Source organism: Oncorhynchus mykiss, chromosome 2 (genome assembly GCF_057628025.1).
Source record: "Oncorhynchus mykiss isolate SJ-2025 chromosome 2, ASM5762802v1, whole genome shotgun sequence".
NCBI lineage: Eukaryota > Metazoa > Chordata > Actinopteri > Salmoniformes > Salmonidae > Oncorhynchus > Oncorhynchus mykiss.
Genome location: NC_143023.1, coordinates 28,668,339 through 28,689,913, shown reverse-complemented (window position 1 = coordinate 28,689,913; position 21,575 = coordinate 28,668,339). Strand labels below are relative to the sequence as shown.

General features: G+C 40.9%; 1 protein-coding gene across 2 annotated transcripts; it reads left to right on the top strand.

Moving 5' to 3' along the window:
- Positions 1–1,385: 1,385 nt before the first annotated feature.
- On the top strand, positions 1,386–20,936 carry LOC110486201 (metaxin-1). Of its 2 annotated transcripts, none has more exons than XM_021557628.3 (8): positions 1,386–1,545; positions 11,494–11,563; positions 12,033–12,112; positions 12,969–13,061; positions 13,662–13,844; positions 17,091–17,167; positions 17,285–17,442; positions 17,559–20,936. In XM_021557628.3, the coding sequence occupies exons 1-8, from the start codon at positions 1,450–1,452 to the stop codon at positions 17,798–17,800; spliced, it is 999 nt and encodes a 332-aa protein (XP_021413303.3). In that variant the 5' UTR covers positions 1,386–1,449; the 3' UTR covers positions 17,801–20,936. The 2 variants fall into 2 exon arrangements, with proteins under 2 accessions (XP_021413303.3, XP_036800643.2); XM_036944748.2 differs by having other exon boundaries at positions 1,404–1,545; positions 17,562–20,936.
- The last annotated feature ends 639 nt before the right edge of the window (positions 20,937–21,575 follow it).

Sequence of the window (21,575 nt, the reverse complement as noted above, 5' to 3'; positions counted from 1 at the left end):
TAAAGAGGTGTAACTTAGTTTCTGTTTAAATGCTCCCTGAGTAAGCAGAGGCCATTCAACCCTCCAGGTGCCATAGCAGTCCATAAACCAGAAACCTGGACATTTTGACTGCCATTGTAAAACATTGGAGTTTTAGAAACTGACCAGTATATAGACTGCTCTAAAATACTTTATCTAAGTCCCCCTTTTCTCTTCAAAAGATCAACCAGCTGCTTTCACATGAGACTTTCTTAAAGTAATTCATGTCAGATTGAGGGGTATGCAGTTGTGCTATCTATAAAATAAGTGTTGACACTGAGCATATATTTAGACTGTTTGATAATCAGTGTATAGGATCATGGGAGGAAAATTGAGGGGAATTTGGGAGAGGAGTTAACATTTCTCAATGTGTGCAGGGACTAGATGTGGAACCATTGTAAGGAAGGAAGGAATGGTGATTTTTGGCTCCTGCCCCCTTCCCCCCATCTTGATAGGAATGCGTGAACTCCTTTCCTCCTGCTCAGTTTGATGATGTCATGGCTTGTGCATGTCCCTTTGGCACGGGCTCTGCCAGCTGCTGAGCTGAGTTTGTTGCAAAACAGACACAGCATTATTTCCATGTTTAAGAGCTCCGTCGGGGTGGGTTAAAACATTGCCTTTAGGTGGATCATTCTTCCCTGTCTTCTCCTTCTATCAATGCTTACATTGTAGGTAGACTTGTTGACATTAATCTTTAGTGAGTGAAAGAAAGTAAAAGAGAAGCATTTGATATAGATTATACAGTAGTTTCATTCATATTTTATATTCTGCCCTATGGATAGACAGGTTGAGTTCAAAGTTCTTGTTACAGTACCACTCTTAAGAACATATAGAGAGGTATGAATTATCCCTTGCGTGAGTTTTTCATTTTCCACAGATATCAAAGTACAAAAGCCTCTTTAACTGTTAAAGTGAAATATTCCAGCATTAATCTTCCTCAAACACATATTAAAAAGCCATGTATTGGTTTAGAAGAAAAAATAAACTATCCTTATTCAGAACATCTGCTAAATCTATTCTGACATAGACACTGGAAACATTTTCCAGGTCAAAGTCCTGCTCCAAATATTTGGAAAAGACAGTCCGGAGAGTTTACCACAGTTTGTTGGACCAATTTGACCACTGTTTATAGAATAATGACAACATTATGATATGATAAATATTGCACCACAAAAACATAGGGGGAGCACATATGTTGAATTATATTTCTAATGGCAAATGTTGTTCAAAGTTCCATTGTAATAGATAGAATATTGTTAATCATACATAATTTGGATATCAAAGGACTCTATCAATGGGCCGGGGTGGCTAGTTTCAAAAACGTCTCGACAGAACGTTCTTGAAGTCTGGAGTCTAGACAATAAATGTAAACGTTGTCAGTGGCAACGAGAGGTATCACTTCCGAGTGAAAGGTCGTTCAATTATTTCAAGATGGCTGTCCCCTCGCAGATGGCAACCTCTGAGCTGTACTGCTGGGAAGGCGACTGGGGTTTACCGTCTGTCGACACTGAGTGTTTAATTGTATTGGTAAGATATATACTATGATGTAATTCCAGAAATATCACCATTGCAAGATCGCACAGCTTGGCTGCCTTCATATTCAGTTGCAAGCTAATGTCAATGCTCATGGCGTTGGCTTGGACATCACATCCCTCACTGACATGGCTATCTATTAGTTGTCTAGCTATTTGTAATAAACATTTCACCGTAACTAACGGTAAGTGTATTTACATGATAGTTAACGTTATATGGGCTGCTACTATGTAATTACACTGCAAGGTGAACATTGTTACATTAGTATCTACGGCTGGCTATCTGGCTAACTTATACCCCTTTCAGACACTTTTTTAAAATTGTCTGAAAGGTTATCAATTGTCGCTATCGACCCGTTACTATAGCGGCGTCCAATGTAAGAAACGGTTATTAGCTAACGTAGCTAGTTAACGGCAGCTAACTACCAACAACAGCAGCATGCACTGGCACTTTGCAAATACATCTCACAAGAATGTAGATAATCGAATGTACCTAGCTAACTAAATCAATGAAAACAAGGTGTAGGTAAACAGCTGTAAGTACAGTAAACCTTCACTCTGCCTGCCTGTGTGTGTGTCTCAGTGAAGGCTCCTCAGATGAGGACGGGGAGGACCATCCTACTCAGTGAATTTCAGAAAAATACAAATAGTGAAGCATATATACAGTTATCCTTTTTAGATGATACAACTATACTAGAAATATATTCAAGTCACCAAATGACTGATTTAAAACAGTGTTTTGCAATGAAGTTCTACAGTAGCCTTAACGCCACCCTATAGGGTAGCACCATGGTGTAGGCAGAGGACAGCTATTTTCCATCCTCCTTTGTGTACATTGACTTCAATTTAAACCTTGGAGGCTCATGGTTCTCACTCACTTTCATAGACTTACACAGTAATTATAATGACTTCCGGAGGATGTTCTCCAACCTATCAGACCTCTTGCAGCATGAACTGACATGTTGTCCATCCAATCAAAGGATCAGATAATTAATCTAGTACCGTAAGCATACGCTACAGCTAGCTAGCACTGCAGTGTATAACATTTGGTGAGTAGTTGACTCAGAGAGAAAGATAACAGTTTTGAAAAAATGTATCTATTAAAAAATTAAGGGGAAGTAGCAGAGTGAGCGAGAGAGAGCGAGGGTGAGCTAGCTATATTTTTTAGTTAGTTTACCTTTCACTTACTTAGCTAGCTAGCTAATGCAGCTAATTTAGCCTACTAAACAACCTGACTCAAACAGAGAGGAATGCTATTTTTATGTTACCTAGCTAGCTAGCTAAGGCGATCCTAGTCAAGGTAAGCTTTCGGTTGTATTAATTTATTGCCACTGGAGCCCGTCGGTGTAACTGCTAAACTTGCTGTTCACTGGACTGTGTGATTGTACACATGGATTGGATTGTGGGTTTACTCATATGTTAGTTCTAGTAGCTATGTTGACTATGACGTTAACTGATATGGTGACAACGATGTAGGCTGTGTAGCGGTTAGCGTAAGCGATTATGGTATGACGGTTTGACATGTAGAGTTTTTTTTTTCCTGGTCACAGACAGATGTATGAAGGGAAAAGGAGAGAGGAGGAGACCGTGTAGATGCGAAAATGATTTATTCAATGAACATTGTGATGATGCTGTATGGGGCTGCTATGAAAGTGAACTGTGTGTGCGGGAGATCAGGGGTGTATTCATTCCACCGATTTCTGTTGCAAAATGTTTCTTAAACGGAATGAAACGGGGATGGACCTACCGGAATTTGTCAAATAGAAACTGTTTGGACTAATGATTAAACCCCAGATCAGCTAGATACAGGCAAGATTGTTCCAGGCGGTATTGAATGTGTCACTGTCTGTCACCTCGAGTACTCCAATTTGTCTCTCAGCCTGTGCACCTACATTATACACTTTCATTTGTAGTCTAGGTTGTAGCAACGATGGGTATAGGGCACATTTTTGTATCATGTAGAAGCCTAAACCTATCAATGTTACATTGAGCTGGGTGAATGGAATGGTAATGACAGTCATCCAATATGCTGATAAAGAAATGGCCATGTTCATAAAAAATATAAAAAAGTCCTCCCTAATCCTAAACTGCACCGACCACCACTGGTGTGAGTGTTTTTGGTTTTACTATCCTTGTGGGGACATTTTGTCAGTCCCCACAAGGAAAATGGCTATTTTAGTCTTAGTGGTTAGGGTTACAATTAGGGTTTGGGGTTAAGGTTAGGGAAAATAGGATTTTGAATGGGAATCAATTGTTTAGAAAGGAAAGGATCTAGTCAGTTGTACATCTGAATGCATTCAACTGACCCCTCAAGGAGAGTAGAACAAATGTGTGTGTGTGTGTGTTGCCATACAATATTCTGCAACACAGCTATAATAATAGGCCTAGATTCAGAAACAATGGCATTAAAGCAACTAGCTACATGTTGTGACACCCAAAGAATCCTAATAATTATTAGACTGGACTGGACAGTTTATCACCTGTCATCTTGTAGGCTATCCCTAACTACTGGTGCCAAATGTTTGAACGTGACTGATTACCAATCATGAATTATGAACATTACAATCATAATTCATTAATTTATTTTTTGTTTTTCTTTATTTAACTTGGCAAGTCAGTTAAGAACATTCTTATTTTCAATGACGGCCTAGGAACAGTGGGTTAATTGCCTGTTCAGGGGCAGAACGACAGATTTGTACCTTGTCAGCTTGGGGGTTTGAACTTGCAACCTTCCAGTTACTAGTCCAACGCTCTAAACACTAGGCTACCCTGCCGCCTCGGCAACATAGGAATGCAGCATAGCCTAACATATGATTAACCACACAGATCATGCAGGTGTTCGGCTACCCTCCCAAAGTTATAGCCCTAAAGTTGACAAATGAGGAGGAAGTAATGAAGGAATCTGTTCAGTGTGCAATCTTGGAAGACATCTGGATCGAAGATAAGGCTATTCTTAAGGCTATTGTCTGGTGCCCTTTGTCTTACATGCACCACTCTATACACAGCTTTTAGGGGATCTGGCTTTGTTAGCTAACTCCAAGCCTCTTGCTACAATGCAGCAGAGGCAATTGTAACTGGCTTTAGCTCCCCCCTCAGTTTCTTACAGGAAATTCCAGGTATGTCCATCATGGTACCCATGTATACAGTCGTGGCCAGAGAATGACACAAATATTAATTTCCACAACGTTTGCTGCTTCAGTGTCTTTAGAATAGAGGTCGACCAATTATGATTTTTCAACGCCGATACCGATTTAATGGAGGACCAAAAAAGCCAATACCGATTAATCGGCCGATTTTTATTTATTTATTTGTAATAATGACAATTATAACAATACTGAATGAACACTTATTTTAACTTAATATAATACATCAGTTAAATCAAAGTAGCCTCAGGTAATTAATGAAACATGTTCAATTTGGTTTAAATAATGCAAAAACAAAGTGTTGGAGAAGAAAGTAAAAGTGCAATATGTGCTATGTAAGAAAGCTAACGTTTACGTTCCTTGCTCAGAACATGAGAACATATGAAAGCTGGTGGTTCCTTTTAACATTAGTCTTCAATATTCCCAGGTAAGAAGTTTTAGGTTGTAGTTATTATAGAAATTATAGGACTATTTCCCTTTATACCATTTGTATTTCATTAACCTTTGACTATTAGATGTTCTTATAGGCACTTTAGTATTGCCAGTGTAACAGTATAGCTTCCGTCCTACTCCCCGCTCCTCCCTGGGCTCGAACCAGAAACAGCCACCATCGAAGCAGTGTTACCCATGCAGAGCAAGGGAAACAACCACCCCAAGGTTCAGAGCGAGTGATGTTTGAAACGGTAGTAGCGCGCGCTAACTAGCTAGCCATTTCACTTCGTTTACACCAGCCTCATTTCGGGAGTTGATAGGCTTGAAGTCATAAACAGCGCAATGCTTGACGCACAACAAAGAGCTGCTGGCAAAATGCATGAAAGTGCTGTTTGAATGAATGTTTTCGCGCCTGCTTCTGCCTACTACCGCTCAGTCAGATGCTTGTATGCTCAGTCAGATTATATGCAACGCAGGACACGCTAGATAATATCTAGTAATATCATCAACCATGTGTAGTTAACTAGTGATTATGATTTATTGTTTTTTTTATTAGATAAGTTTAATGCTAGCTTGCAATTTACCTTGGCTTACTGCATTCGCGTAACAGGAAGTCAGTCTCCTTGTGGAGTGCAACGAGAGAGAGGCAGATCGTTATTGCGTTGTACTAGTTAACTGTACGGTTGCAAGATTGGATCCCCCGAGCTGACAAGGTTAAAATCTGTCTTTCTGCCCCTGAACGAGGCAGTTAACCCACCGTTCCTAGGCCGTCATTGAAAATAAGAATGTGTTCTTAACTGACATGCCTAGTTAAATAAAGTTGTTTAATTTTTTTATCGGCAAATTGGTGCCCAAAAATACCGATTTCCGATTGTTATGAAAACTTGAAATCGGCCCTAATTAATCGGCCATTCCGAGTCAATATTTGCTGTTGACCCTTCCTTTTCAAGACCTCTGCAATCCGCCCTGGCATGCTGTCAATTAACTTCTGGGCCACATCCTAACTGATGGCAGCCCATTCTTGCATAATCAATGTTTGGAGTTTGTCAAAATTTGTGGGTTTTTGTTTGTCCACCCGCCTCTTGAGAATTGACCACAAATTCTCAATGGGATTAAGGTCTAGGGAGTTTCCTGGCCATGGACCCAAAATATCGATGTTTTGTTCCCCGAGCCACCTAGTTATCACTTTTGCCTTATGGCAAGGTTCTCCATCATGCTGGAAAATGCATTGTTTGTCACCAAACTGTTCCTGGATGGTTGGGAGAAGTTGCTCCCGGAGGATGTGTTGGTACCATTCTTTATTCATGGCTGTGTTCATGACAATTGTGAGTGAGCCCACTCCCTTGTCTGAGAAGCAACCCCACACATGAATGGTCTCAGGATGATTTACTGTTGGCATGACACAGGACTGATGGTAGCGCTCACCTTGTCTTCTCCGGACAAGCTTTTTTCAGTTCATTTGCATGGCAAAGAGGGACTTTGCAAATAATTACAATTCATATGATCACTCTTCATAACATTCTGGAGTATATGCACATTGACATCATCCAAACTGAGGCAGCAGACTTTGTGAAAATTAATATTTGTGTCATTCTCAAAACTTTTGGCCACGACTGTACAAACCCCAAAGATTGTGTTGTGTGTATCTGACTGTAAGCAGTGTTTTTGATATAGCTGAACATTCCTCCAATGTAAAACCTAATAATGTTCCATTTGGTGTTCTCTTAATACAAGGCCACCCAAAACATCTAATGTATTTCTGTAAACCACAATATTTCCATTGTGCATGTTCAGTTAAATGACTGATGTGTTCACAAGCCACATATGACAGCTTATATTACCTTGCAGGCTTGATTAAACCAGATTTAAGCATCATAAACTACATTTTCCTCCCTGGCAAATTTTCAGACATTAAACCATTTTTTTTAATGTGTGTATTTTGGACCCACCTCTTACTGGAGGGAACAAGATGTCAAATGTGGTTCTGGAAAGTGACTTTCCTCCCCTGATACTTTTTTGGTGGTTGGAAAATGCACATCTTGCTTGCTTTTAGTTTGTCTCTCAGTGTGGTCTCTGAAACCACAAAGTGGCTACTGAACTGGAGCCATGTTAGTGACACATCATACTCTTGGACAAACTCTTGTCTGGAAATTAGCAATTTCATTCAGAGTTTTCCAGGATGCCCCCCGGGTTTTCAGCTGGGTAGATTTATGTCTGGTGATGTGTCACATTCACAGACCTCATTCTTTCCATTAGTGAACTGGCAAAATGTCACTGCATTTAGGCTAGAGGTCTGTACATTCCACCTATTAGGAAATTGCAAAAGTGAATAAGAGAACCTTCTAGATTTTTCTTTAAAAATGTTAATATTTTAAAAATGACAGCATTAGCATATCTACTTGATGGTTACCACTGGATTAGACTATGTTTATAGCGTACGTTATTGCCAATGGCTAGTTATTATCATAGTAAGCATAGTTAATTAGAACATCATGTAAGATATTCATGTTACATAGTTAGTAACAGAATGATCCTGAGACTCAGATTTTTTCACTTTGAAATATAGGTCAAACAAAAACAATGATTGCAAAGTAAAACAAACCATACAACTCTATGCATAGGGTCTACTTTTAACGATACAAAAAACGAAACAAAAACACATTCGCTTGAAGAACAGTGCAGATGCAAAGTTTGGCACACATTTTAAAGTGAAAAATCTGAATCTCAGCATCACTCTTTTACTGTGAAATTGGCCTTAGCCTAACCCTAGTCTAGTGATACCCTTCCACTGGTAGTCTCTTATTTGTAAAAAATTCAGTAGTAGCCTACCATGTCTTTCTGCTACAGGCAAGTGGCATTCATGCATATCTAGAAGAGGAGTCTCTCTTTACATTCCTCAGATGAGAAGTGTTGCTCTGTTTTATTTAGCAATGATGGAGAAAAATGATTGGCTGTGCAATGTAGGCTAGCACTCAATTACGTGCACCTGTTTGTAGTCTCTCATGCAGAGGAGAGGATGGTGGGGTCTGAATACTTATGTCAGTTTTTTTTTAAATATATATATATATACATTTGCAAACATTTTTAAAGACCTGTATTCACTTTGTCATTATTGGGCATTGTGTGTAGATTTACTTAATCCACTTTAGAATAAGGCTGTAACGTAACAAAATGTGGAAAAAGTCAAGGGGTCTGAATACTTTCCTGAATGGACTGTATAGTATATACACTGAGTGTATAAAACATTAAAAATACCTATTGCGTTTCAGCCCTTTTGCCCTCAGTACAATCTCAATTTGTCAGGGCATGAACTACAAGGTGTCGAAAGTGTTCCACAGGGATGCTGGCACATGTTTGACTCCAATGCTTCCTACTGTTGTCAAGTTGGCTGGATGTCCTTTAGGTTGGGATCATTCTTGATACATTGGAAACTGTTGTGTGAAAAACCCAGCAGCGTTGCAGTTCATGACACTCTCAAACCGGTGAGCCTGGCACCTACTACCATACCCCATTCATACCCCAAAATCTTTTGTCTTGCCCATTCACCCTCTGAATGGCACACATACACAATTCATGTCTCAAGGCTTAAAAATCATTATTTCACTTATCCCCTTCACTGATTTAAATTGGATTTAACAGGTGACATCAATAAGGGATCGTAGCTTTCACCTGGATTCACCTGGTCAGTCTGTCATGGAAAGAGCAGGTGTTCCTTATGTTTTGTGTGTGTTATGGTATGCACAATAATTCATTCAAGATAGGCTTTCACCTAGGCTACATATCTGCATAGGCCTACCAATATATTAGTTATGTCTTTTAGACCTGTAGGGCAGGTATAAATATATGAATTTTATTTTCAGTCTAGCTAGTCTTCGGGTTTACAACCAAAGATAAAAAGTTGAGGAGGAATTTCCTAATAAAGTCGTAGCCATGATGTCAGCCTTTGATGTGTTTAATGACATTTTGGTTGGGTGACTTTGGCCAACTGCAGAGAGAACTTCAGCTTTTCTCCATTCCTCTCTCTTAACTTTCCCTGGCTATTCCATTATTGAAGATCTAGCTAGTTCTGCCTCCTTGAATGAGTTTTTCTTTCAATCTGAAGTGATATCTGTCCTTCACAGTGGAGCACCAGGCCCAATGTTGATTTTATTGTTGTACATTGTACAATCTAAATAAGCCACGGTTGACTTAATACATATGTCTGCTTGTGATATGATCAGTTTGTCATTATTGTGGGCAGACCCTAAATTACATGATTATATTTAATCTCTGAGGTAAAAGGTATTGAATGACTGAATCTAAATTATTTTATGTGTTATCGGTTTTGATGATTATAGGATACATTAAAGCATTAAGGCCATTCTTAATGCCTTGGGACCAGCTGACAGTGGCTTTGTAAGTACTTGCGGACACTGTTGAAGGAATTACCTCTTCTTTTCCATGAGATTACGTCCCGTCACACCTGTCTGCAAGCACAGTCAGGTCGATCTGTTCAACTCTGCCGAACCACATTTATATGAATGTCATTTTATGTATGGCTGTCTATCAGCCAGATACAATCATAAATGTTGCTGTGCGCATTTGCCTTGTCAATCTATAGTGCAATGTGTCTTTAGGCTCATTTGTATCGAGTCTGCTGCAATACAACAATTGCTTTGAGATCCATTGAAAGGCATATTAATGCAGTCGATTACTGTTTGCTTATTTCGTTCTGGAATCTGATTTTCCTTGTGAGTGCAGGACACAGTAAGTTGAAATGAAGGACCGTTCCATGCATGGTGACCTGGGCCCAGATCGACACAACCTTAAGAAGAAATGTCTTCTTAACTGACATTTTTTTCCATAGCTAGATTTGTGAAGAAAGTCCAGCAAAGTTGCTATTCCTCAAAAATGTTATTGGAAATGTTCTTTCTCTATTTATTATGTTTCTTCCTTAAGCAAAAAGTTAAGAAGAAATTAGATTCTTGAAAATAAAGTTATTGGATTTGTTCTTAATTCCAAGATAGCTAAACCCTTGTCCTAAACTATGGGCAGTCGGAGAATAAGCTCTTGAAAGCGATTGAACATGTTTAATTCACTCACAAACTTCATCTGAAAGTTTCTGTATGGATTATTTTAAACCCAAGAACATGTTTTAGTAACAGTAATCTCAGTAAGAATTATGCTAACATGATAAATTGGTTGCCTAGCAACAAACATCTTAAGAAGATTCATAAGAAGATATTTGAGAAGTTTGTAAGAAAATCATTAAATCTTAAGATATTGTTGAGGAATTGCACTTACGAACTATCTTATGAACTTGTTTTTTTTTTTCTTAAAAAGCTTCTTAATTTTTTTGTGTAAGGAGTGTTTTGTGAATTTGGGCCCTGATCTTAGTGTGAGAATGTAGACACCTATTCTGTTTCTATTAGGCCTATTGAAGTTTCTCCTACGCAAGCCTTTTTACTCTGGTCTTGTACTGCTTTCCTTCTACTTTTTCAATCTCCTTATAGGCTACTCAGGAACAGTTTGTTCCATCACAAGTGGCTCAGCTACCTGCCACTACCTTCCCTTGCCTACGCACACTGCATGCTCCAGGACTCTTTCAGGCAGGGCAGGCTCCACATCCTTTCTTCCCTATTCTCCATCTGAACAGTCTAATGCAAGAAATGCCCCTCTCCCATTGATAAAAATCAGTATTGTGTAATCTACATTGTTACATCTACAGGTGTTTATGTCCGTCCACAGTGATTAGGGACAGGTTTTTACAAATAATTCATGTGCTATTTTTGCACCTGCGCAGTTTTTTTCTTTTTTTTCTTCTCCATCCTTTTCAGAAGGCTCAAGGTCTCATTCCTAGTGTCAACCTTTCATTTCATCCTTTTTGTTGTTTTGAGTGTTTTATTTTTGGGGCTCCCGAGTGGAGCAGCGGTCTAAGGCACTGCATCTCAGTGCTAGAGGCGCACTACAGACCCTGGTTCGATTCCAGGCTGTATCACAACCGGACGTAATTGGGAGTCCCATAGGGCGGCGAACAATTGTCCCAGCGTCGCCCGGGTTAGGGTTTGGCCCGGGTAGGCCAGACTTTGCCGTGATGCTAAAGGTTATGGAGTATAGGCTGGTGTCTAGAGTTATGCAGCCTATCCCACAATCATGTTGTTTATATGCTTGCTGTTTGTTTTTACATGCCCTGTATTGGGTCCTAAGGGTCTGCCTTAATTGAGGTGTTCATGCCTCCCTCCCCCTCCCTTTTGTCAGTGCAATTATTTTGGGCCCAGCTTGGATGCTTCCTGGATGCTTTTTTTTATTGTACAAGGCTTTGGAAACTAAGGTATGTCTGGCTCAACATGTTTTAACTCAGCGTTAATCTGTTAATCATCTCCCTTCAGGCTTATGCAAAGTTTGCAGGCGCACCCCTCAAACTTCACAAGATCGGCAACCCCTGGAGAAGTCCCACTGGTAAGATGTCTTGTCTTTAGTTTTTAGGTCCTTTTTTATATTGTTTTGTCTCAACTCGAGAAACATGGCTGCATTAATTTATTTCAGAACTAGGCATATTCTCCTATAATCAAAGGGAACACAGGGAGACTAAGAAATGGAATGGAAGGAAAATGTGCTCTCTATAAAATAGAGATAGCTCCTTCTTTTCACTTTGTTCTTGTTTGTTATTCCTTTCTCTTTTACTACATTATTTCTCCATCTGTATAGTATGTTTTTCTTTATTCTTACTTTCCAGACTTAATGTCTTCCCTGTCTTCACCAATGGCTCTCCTCTGCCTTTTCGCTCTCTTCTTCATCTCTTGATTTTCTCTCTATCCCACTCTCCTGTTCTCTCTCCATCGGTCTGTAATGGTCACATTAACAGTGGCTGTTAATGAGTGGCGTTGTGAGGTGCCCGTCTTTATGATGCATTTTTCTCCTTTGCTAGGCTCCCTGCCTGCCCTGAAGACCAGCGAGAATGGGAGCCTGTCTCGGCCCAGTGACATCATCATCCACCTCAGGAAACAGGTGACAGAGAGACCGCCTGCTCATGTACAGCACAGTCCTCTACTTTGTCTGAAAGAGCTGCTCCATGCTCTGTTCCACACTTGCTTAAAGTGAATTATGATCCAATTTCCCATTGAAAAAAGCAATGTCTCCTATGATCTTTCCTCTCATCCCCCAAGCTCAATTAAATGCACACTTCAGCTAATGCCCAGATGGAACCCATTATCCAAGATACTAACCAGTCAGGGGGACTGGTAGGTGGGTTGTGAGCTACTGCAGTAGGGATGTTAGAAACCACAATGCAAAGCAGATTGATAAGTGCTGTTGTGGTGTCAATGTGAGCGAACAGGGAGGAAACCCTGGTGAGATCATCCCAAAGGATTAGACAGTAAAGGGGTAAGGATGGTGGGTTTTCCAGACAAACCTCCCAAAGTCAGTCAAAAACAGCTTATTTTACCCTCCAGAGCAAGGGAGGGAGAGGGAGGTAGAGATAGAATCTCTCTAAGATTTCCAGACATGTTGAGTTCTTGTTGACCCCAGCATGCACCATTTCAGACTGACTGCCCTGCAGTCATGAGGTTAGACGGAAAACACTTGACCCAGAACACCTAGACTGCCAGGAGTCCCTTAAAGGCCTCCACATAGAGGTAGCTTTTTAGTTTTTTCAATGGGTTCCTGGAGAACATGGAAAGTGCTAATGGTGTAATCGCGCCAAGGGGGTTCATGGTATTGTTCCAGAAGGGCTTTAAAAACTATTTAGAATACCTGACAACAGCAAGACTGGTTTAAGATGTTGTGGTCCATGAATCCTGTCGGTGATGTTCGTGAAAGGTGATGAAACGCCTGAAGTGTGTTGTGATATGAACCTATCTTTCAGAAATACAATGCCGACTTCGACCTGTCTGCCAAAGAGGGAGCAGACACTCTGGCCTTCATCTCACTCCTGGAGGAAAAACTGATGCCAGCTCTGGTGAGGATCACAGTTACTCAGAGAGAACAAGACAGACAGGGAGGGGGCTGAAGGGAGTGATAGAGAGTGTATGTGTGGATGGAATGAGTGACGAGGTTGTAGAAGACATTTCTGCAAGAATGAGATGACATGGAAGATGTCACTAGTTGTGCACTACTGACTGGGTTGTGCCACATCACTCCGATTATGGCAAAATGTTATTATAATTTTGTCATTTTATTTTGTCACAACTGCTTACTGTGTTTTTGTCCTACTTAATCTCACTTCTCTTTGTCTCGCTAGAAAGATTGTAGGTAATTATACCTGATGCTTCATTGTGTCCTATAAAGAAATACCTCAAACATTGTTTCCTGTGCCAGCAGAACCGTGTCAACATAGAACAACCTGTGGCTTCCTGCAGCACTTTGAAGTGGGATAAACAGCCACTGTGCTCTCAATGCCAAAATGTGTAGCTCAACTGCTGTATTTTGTGTCTGTTTGAAACATCTGAATATCCTAAGGATTCTAATTCATAGTGACTACTATGTCATTACCTCTAGCTTGTTGAAGCCCTTTTGCATCTCTTTCACACTTTTGTGCTTCTCTGTCTTTCTGGTCTAGGTCTATACTCGGTGGATTGACCCTAAGAACTATGTGGAGGTGACTCGGCGTTGGCACGCGGAGCACGCCCCATTCCCCCTGAACTTCTTCCTGCCCGGCAGCATTCAGCGCCAGCAGCTCCAGAGGCTGAGGCTGGTCAGGGGAGACGAAGAGTTGACAGCAGGGGAGGAGGTGGAGAAGGAGGTGAGTTGAGGTGGAGAAGGAGGTGGTAGGGTAGGGTAGGTACACCTAAAGGCAATTGTTGTTTTAATAGTCTTTCTAAAGAACATTTTATTATGGGGCCCTTTGCAATCAGTCTAGTATGGGGGAGCATACTGTATTGGTACCATATCATTTATATTGTTTATACAGAATTCTTAATGTAAAAAATAATACTGTGGTGATTTTTTTTTTAATGGTATGAAGGAAAAACCTTAGATACATATATTGTTGAGAAAGCATCACTCTGCAAAAATGGCACCTGATACAAAAAACATGCAGTGAACAGTAAAAAGCAATAAACCATTTTTTAAATGAAAAAAGAGGTTCAAGACTATTTCCTGAGTGCCAACCACATGTTTTGGTTTTGAGTTCTTGTCCAGTTCGGTCTTGTACAACACACATTTTAAATATACCACTGCTGTTAGCAAGTTAGATTACTACTTTTCATTAAAAACACCTAAAAATGGCCATAAAATTCCAGGTGTGTGAATTGGGATAGGTTATCAACAAACAAAAAAAATAATGTGTGAATAGGGCCATTGGGGGTGTTACGCTGTGATTAAACCATGTGCTGAGAGAGGTGTGAACATTGGACTTGCCTCCGTAGCTGAGCTGATGCATGCTTCAGACATCATTGCTCTTCCCTGTGATGACGTAATGGTTTATAGGCTTGCCATGGGAACTCGACTTGTTTCCCAAAGTGCTGGTCCAGGGCAAAGCTTATCTACATACAGGCTCAGGTCCAGGGTACCTCTTATCAGTCTTGTAATGGTTAAAGATCTGAATATGGATGCGGAAAGCTGACCCTAGACCAGTGTTTTGGTATAACCTCTTACAGAAGTGAATTTAAGCAATAAGACAGGGGGGTGTGGTATATGGCCAAAATACCACGGCTATGGGCTGTTCTTATCAGTGGCGGTTCAAGCTTGTATGGCTCCCTGGGTGAGCACCATTCTACACTAACTGTAATTTTTATTCAGACATTTGGAACAATAAATAAATAATCATTACATTTAACAACGATATAAATATATATACAAAAATAAGACTCTTAAATATCAAAAAGAAGTAACAAAGACAAATGGAAACAAATTATAGTATATAAATACAAATAAAAAAGAGAATTAAATTATTACACTATTACCTTATTCCTAACAAAAAACACGCGAATAAAACTAGAATAAGGGCGCCCACTCCGATTAGGTTAATTGACCCACGGTCCCACACGGTGACATGATATCATTGACGTGATGTGCAAATGAGCGATAGAAAACCGATCGCGCAACTGTCACCATTCTGAATACTTTTTTTTGTTTTTGTGCAAGCGCCCCATGCCCCCGGCAAGATGCCTGGGCGGCTGCCCATTACGATTCTGCCTAAATCCGCCACTGGTTCTTAAGCACGACGCTACGCGGAGTGCCTGGACACAGCCCTTAGCAGTGGTATATTGGCCATATAGCACAAACCCCAGAGGTGCCTTATTGCTATTATAAACTGGTTCCCAACGTCATTAGAGCAGTAAAAATAAATGTTTTGTCATACCCGTGGTATACGGTCTCATATACCACAGCTGTCAGCCAATCAGGTGTTTTTACGCTACTGCTACTCTCTGTTTATCATATATGCTTAGTCACTTTAACTATACACTTACAGTGGGGAGAACAAGTATTTGATACACTGCCGATTTTGCAATTATTAGAATCTCACCTTGTGGGGCATCAATGATCATGAGGAAGGTGAGGGATCAGCCCAGAACTACACAACAGGACCTGGTCAATGACCTGAAGAGAGCTGGGACCACAGTCTCAAAGGAAACCATTAGTAACACACTACGCCGTCATGGATTAAAATCCTGCAGCGCACGCAAGGTCCCCCAGCGCATGTCCAGGCCCGTCTGAAGTTTGGCAATGACCATCTGGATGACCCAGAGGAGGAATGGGAGGTCATGTGGTCTGATGAGACCAAAATAGAGCTTTTTGGTCTAAACTCCACTCACCGTGTTTGGAGGAAGAAGAAGGATGGGTACAACCCCAAGAAAACCATTCCAACTGTGAAACATGGAGGTGGAAACATTCTTTGGGTATGCTTTTCTGTAAAGGGGACAGGACGACTGCACCGTATTGAGGAGAGGATGGATGGGGCCATGTATCGCTAGATCTTGGCTAACAACCTCCTTCCCTCAGTAAAAGCATTGAAGATGGGTCGTGGCTGGGTCTTCCAGCATGACAACGACCCGAAACACACAGCCAGGGCAACTAAGGCGTGGCTCCGTAAGAAGCATCTCAAGGTCCTGGAGTGGCCTAGCCAGTCTCCAGACCTGAACCCAATAGAAAATCTTTGGAGGGAGCTGAAAGTCCGTATTGCCCAGTGACAGCCCCGAAACCTGAAGGATCTGGAGAAGGTCTGTATGGAGGAGTGGGCCAAAATCCCTGCTGCAGTGTGTGCAAACCTGGTCAAGAACTACAGAAAACGTATGATCTCTGTAATTGCAAACAAAGGTTTCTGTACCAAATATTAAGTTCTACTTTTCTGATGTATCAAATACTTATGTCATGCAATGAAATGCAAATTAATTACTTAAAAATCATACAATGTGATTTTCTGGAATTTTGTTTTAGATTCCGTCTCACAGTTGAAGTGTACCTATGATAAAAATTACAGACCTCTACATGCTTTGTAAGTAGGAAAACCTGCAAAATCAGCATTGTATCAAATACTTGTTCTCCCCACTGTATGTACATAATACCTCAATTGGGCTGACCAACCAGTGCTCCCGCACATTGGCTAACCGAGCTATCTGCATTGTGTCCCACCACCCACAACCCGCCAACCCCTCTTTTACGCTACTGCCACTCTCTGATCATCACTTTAACCATATTTACATGTACATACTACCTCAATCAGCCTGACTAACCGGTGTCTGTATGTAGCCTTGCTACTTTTATCGCCTCACTACTGTATATAGCCTGTATTCTTACTGTTGTTTTTATTTCTTTACTTACCTATTGTTCACCTAATACATTTTTTGCACTATTGGTTAGAGCCTGAAAGTAAGCATTTCACTGTAAGGTCTGCACCTGTTGTATTCGGCACATGTGACAAATAAACTTTGATTTGATCAGAATTCAGTACTCGAACCACCCAGTTTATAATAAGGAATATATCATGATTCAAAATGATGTGAGAATTTGGCCTGAGGTCGGTTTGTCAACACCTTTCTCTCTACAGCTGTACCGCGATGCTATGGAGTGTATGAACCTTATCTCGCAGAGGCTGGGCTCAAACAAGTTCTTCTTTGGAGACTCGTAAGTCCACACAGAGAGGTTCTACCTCGACACTAAACTGGGAATTCAGCACCTCAACTTAATTCACTTGCATGGCATCCATATGTGTCTCTAACTACGTGACGCTGTTCCCTCCAGACCTTCATCTCTAGATGCTTTCGTCTTTGGCTACTTGGTGCCCATCCTGAAGATGAAACTGCCCAATGGAAGACTCCAGCAGCACCTCAAGTCACTGGACAACCTGAGCCACTTCTGCTCCAACATTCTGGCGCTCTACTTCCCCAGCGAGGGACGAGGTGTGGGACCACATAACATACTGTACATTGTCTTCAATGATATCTATTATATAACTTGCTATTGTTAACTTTTGAATTCCATGTCTCACACTTTTTCTTGTTTATCTTTTGTGCAGAAGGTATCAGTCGCAAGGTGTCTTCCCAGCCTGAAGGGGGTGACGCTGACAACGAGCCTGGTAAGAGGCGCAAGCAGCTGCTGTCAGTCCTAGTGGCCCTGGGCGCCATGTTGAGCTACGCCCTCCTCACCGGCATTGTGGCTATTCAACACGTCCAGCAGGAGGCACTAGACCACCGTTCCCCAGGTCTCAGGTCACTCTCCTCCCACGGGGAAGAGGAGGATGGGGAGGAGGAGGGCTGAGGATGGGGAGGAGGAGACGGCCGCAACTCAAAACTGATCTCCTGTCTCTATTCCTAATTCTTCGTTGACGCTCCCTCATCAGTCTGGAATGACTGGAAAGGTGTTAACCAATATGGCAGAAACTCCAGTTAGCCTTCTAGACTAGGTGGAACGTTTACTCTACTGCTGATGCCTCAACAATCCCTTCAGATCCTGGAGGAGGAGTCAATAGGAAGAAGGGGCAAGGGGTTGGTGTTTGATTGGGCCAAAGCCGTAGAGTACGATGAAGAGGAGGAGCAGCACTGTGGGAATATACATTAAGATGCTTCAACATGTACCAAGAGTGCTTCAATGTCTTACTTGGAGAATGTTTGGATGTTTTCTCTGCTTTATTTTGACTGCCATTGCACGATAATCATAGATCCAAATCATGACGTCGCTTTGCTTTTCTCAATTTGCTGGTGCTTTATCTAATCCAACTGATTATACTTTCGTGTGTAAATTATATTATTGAGGGAACAAATCCCAGGTAGCATTTGTGAAAATTGAAATGTTACTGAATTCTTAGTAGCGTTAGCACATTCTTTCTGAACACTTGCCAAGATGACCACAATCTCCACCACAGTAAACAGTGTGTGAGGTCTCTAGATGTTTAATAATAATAATTTCAACAGAGGAAATAAAGGGTGACTTCTTGGTTTATATTATTTTCATATTATTGCTTGTCAGGCTGAGAACTGTTTTATAATTTTTCACCTACCATGAATTTGAGGGCCAAGCCTGAAGTTTGGGGCATTTAAATGTTTCCGGGCCGATTCAAAATCTTGTGGAAATTGCCCTCCCCGGTGCAATTTGTGCTCAAACAACGTATGCATAATGTGTGTTGTAGTGAAGACTGTGCTGGCCCTATTCCTGCATTGCAGCAAGTCAAAGCATCATTCAATACAAGAAACAGCGAAGTTCAATAAATCACTTTAATATTCCTATACATCTCGCTGTGTAAAGGCTTCTCCTGCTTTAGGATGATAGGTTACTGTTGATCTCTTCAGCCATACAGGGTTACATTATTGTCTAATTCAGAGTTGCAAGAAACTCATAGAAAGTCAATCTTTCAATTTCTCAAAGGTAGCCTGTTGGAGATAATTTATGGTATGTAAATTTGTAATGCAATGGTTAGTAGAGTTAACCTTATTCAATCTTGTTTTGATGGCAGAACTAATGTTACACACAGGTTGCCACACAGGTTGCCATACACATTACCCCTAAACTTAACCAATCACATTTATTTCCTAAACGTAATCTAAACCCTGAACCTGCCTGACCTTAACCAATTGGGATTACTTGCCTAAACTTAACCAAACACATTCAAAGATACCCTCAGAACCCGATACAATAAATATATGCCAAAATTAGGATGTGGGGTGTAAAGATGATGGTCCCATATTGAGGGGGAACACCTGTAGCATGAATATATACAGTGGGACAAAAAAGTATTTAGTCAGCCACCAATTGTGCAAGTTCTCCCACTTAAAAAGATGAGAGAGGTCTGTAATTCATCATAGGTACACTTCAACTATGACAGACAAAATGAGGAGAAAAAAAAAGGATTTTTAATGAATTTATTTGCAAATTATGGTGGAAAATAAGTATTTGGTCACCTACAAACAAGCAAGATTTCTGGCTCTCACAGACCTGTAACTTCTTCTTTAAGAGGCTCCTCTGTCCTCCACTCGTTGCCTGTATTAATAGCACCTGTTTGAACTTGTTATCAGTATGAAAGACACCTGTCCACAACATCAAACAGTTACACTCCAAACTCCACTATGGCCAAGACCAAAGAGCTGTCAAAGGACACCAGTAACAAAATTGTAGACCTGCACCAGGCTGGGATGACTGAATCTGCAATAGGTAAGCAGCTTGGTTTGAAGAAATCAACTGTGGGAGCAATTATTAAGAAATGGAAGACATACAAGACCACTGATAATCTAACCTCGATCTGGGGCTCCACGCGAGATCTCACCCCGTGGGGTCAAAATGATCACAAGAACCTAGTGAATGACCTGCAGAGAGCTGGGACCAAAGTAACAAAGCCTACCATCAGTAACACACTACGCCGCCAGGGACTCAAATCCTGCAGTGCCAGACGTGTCCCCCTGCTTAAGCCAGTACATGTCCAGGCCCGTCTGAAGTTTGCTAGAGAGCATTTGGATGATCCAGAAGAAGATTGGGAGAATGTCATATGGTCAGATGAAACCAAAATATAACTTTTTGGTAAAAACTCAACTTGTCATGTTTGGAGGACAAAGAATGCTGAGTTCCATCCAAAGAACACGATACCTACTGTGAAGCATGGGGGTGGAAACATCATGCGTTGGGGCTGTTTTTCTGCAAAGGGACCAGGACGACTGATCCGTGTAAAGGAAAGAATGAATGGGGCCATGTATCGTGAGATTTTGAGTGAAAACCTCCTTCCATCAGCAAGGGCATTGAAGATGAAACGTGACTGGGTCTTTCAGCATGACAATGATCCCAAACACACCGCCCGGGCAACGAAGGAGTGGCTTCGTAAGAAGCATTTCAAGGTCCTGGAGTGGCCTAGCCAGTCTCCAGATCTCAACCCCATAGAAAATCTTTGGAGGGAGTTGAAGGTCCGTGTTGCCCAGTAACAGCCCCAAAACATCACTGCTTTAGAGGAGATCTGCATGGAGGAATGGGCCAAAATACCAGCAACAGTGTATGAAAACCTTGTGAAGACTTACAGAAAACGTTTGACCTCTGTCATTGCCAACAAAGGGTATATAAAAGGGTATATAACAAAGTATTGAGATAAACTTTTGTTATTGACCAAATACTTATTTTCCACCATAATTTGCAAATAAATTCAGAAAAAACCTACAATGTGACTTTCTGGAGAAAAAAAATCTCATTTTGTCTGTCATAGTTGAAGTGTACCTATGATGAAAATTACAGGCCTCTCTCATCTTTTTAAGTGGGAGAACTTGCACAATTGGTGGCTGACTAAATACTTTTTTGCCCCACTGTATAGCATACAAATGTTACTAGTTTGAATAGGAGTTGAAAAACCAAACTGTAAATATATTAATGTGGGTTTTATTTTCATGGTTGAATAAATGGGTCACATACATGCATACTTTAATATTGTGTGGAGGAGATATGTTATTTTGTGTAGTAACTATTGTGATAGGCCTATCAAAAGTTCAGGGTATCTGGAACAGAGGTGCTTGGAAAGATGAAAGAGCATGCTGCACCTCATATAACATTAAAACATATGGATTCATATTTCAGCCTGGTCTCATAGACTACACTGAACAAAAATATAAATGCAACATGCAAGATTTTACTGACTTACAGTTCATATAAGGAAATCAGTTTGTTTAAATAAATTCAGTATGTCCTAATCAATGGATGTCACATGACTGGGAATACAGATATGCATCCATTGCTCACAGATTCCTTTTTTTTTTAAAACAGTCAGTATCTGGTGTGACCACCATTTTCCTCAACACAGCTTCTTCACATAGTTAATCAGGTTGTTGATTGTGACCTTTGGAATGTTGTCCCACTCCTCTTCAATGGCTGTGCGAAGTTGCTGGAAATTGGCGGGAACTGGAAGACGCTGTCGTACACGTAGATCCAGAGGATCCCAAACATGCTCAATGGGTGACATGTCGGGTGAGTATGCAGGCCACGGAAAAACTGAAATTTTCAGCTTCCAGGAATGGTGTACAGATCCTTGCGACATTTATTGCCATCGATAAAAAACAAGTGTGTTTGT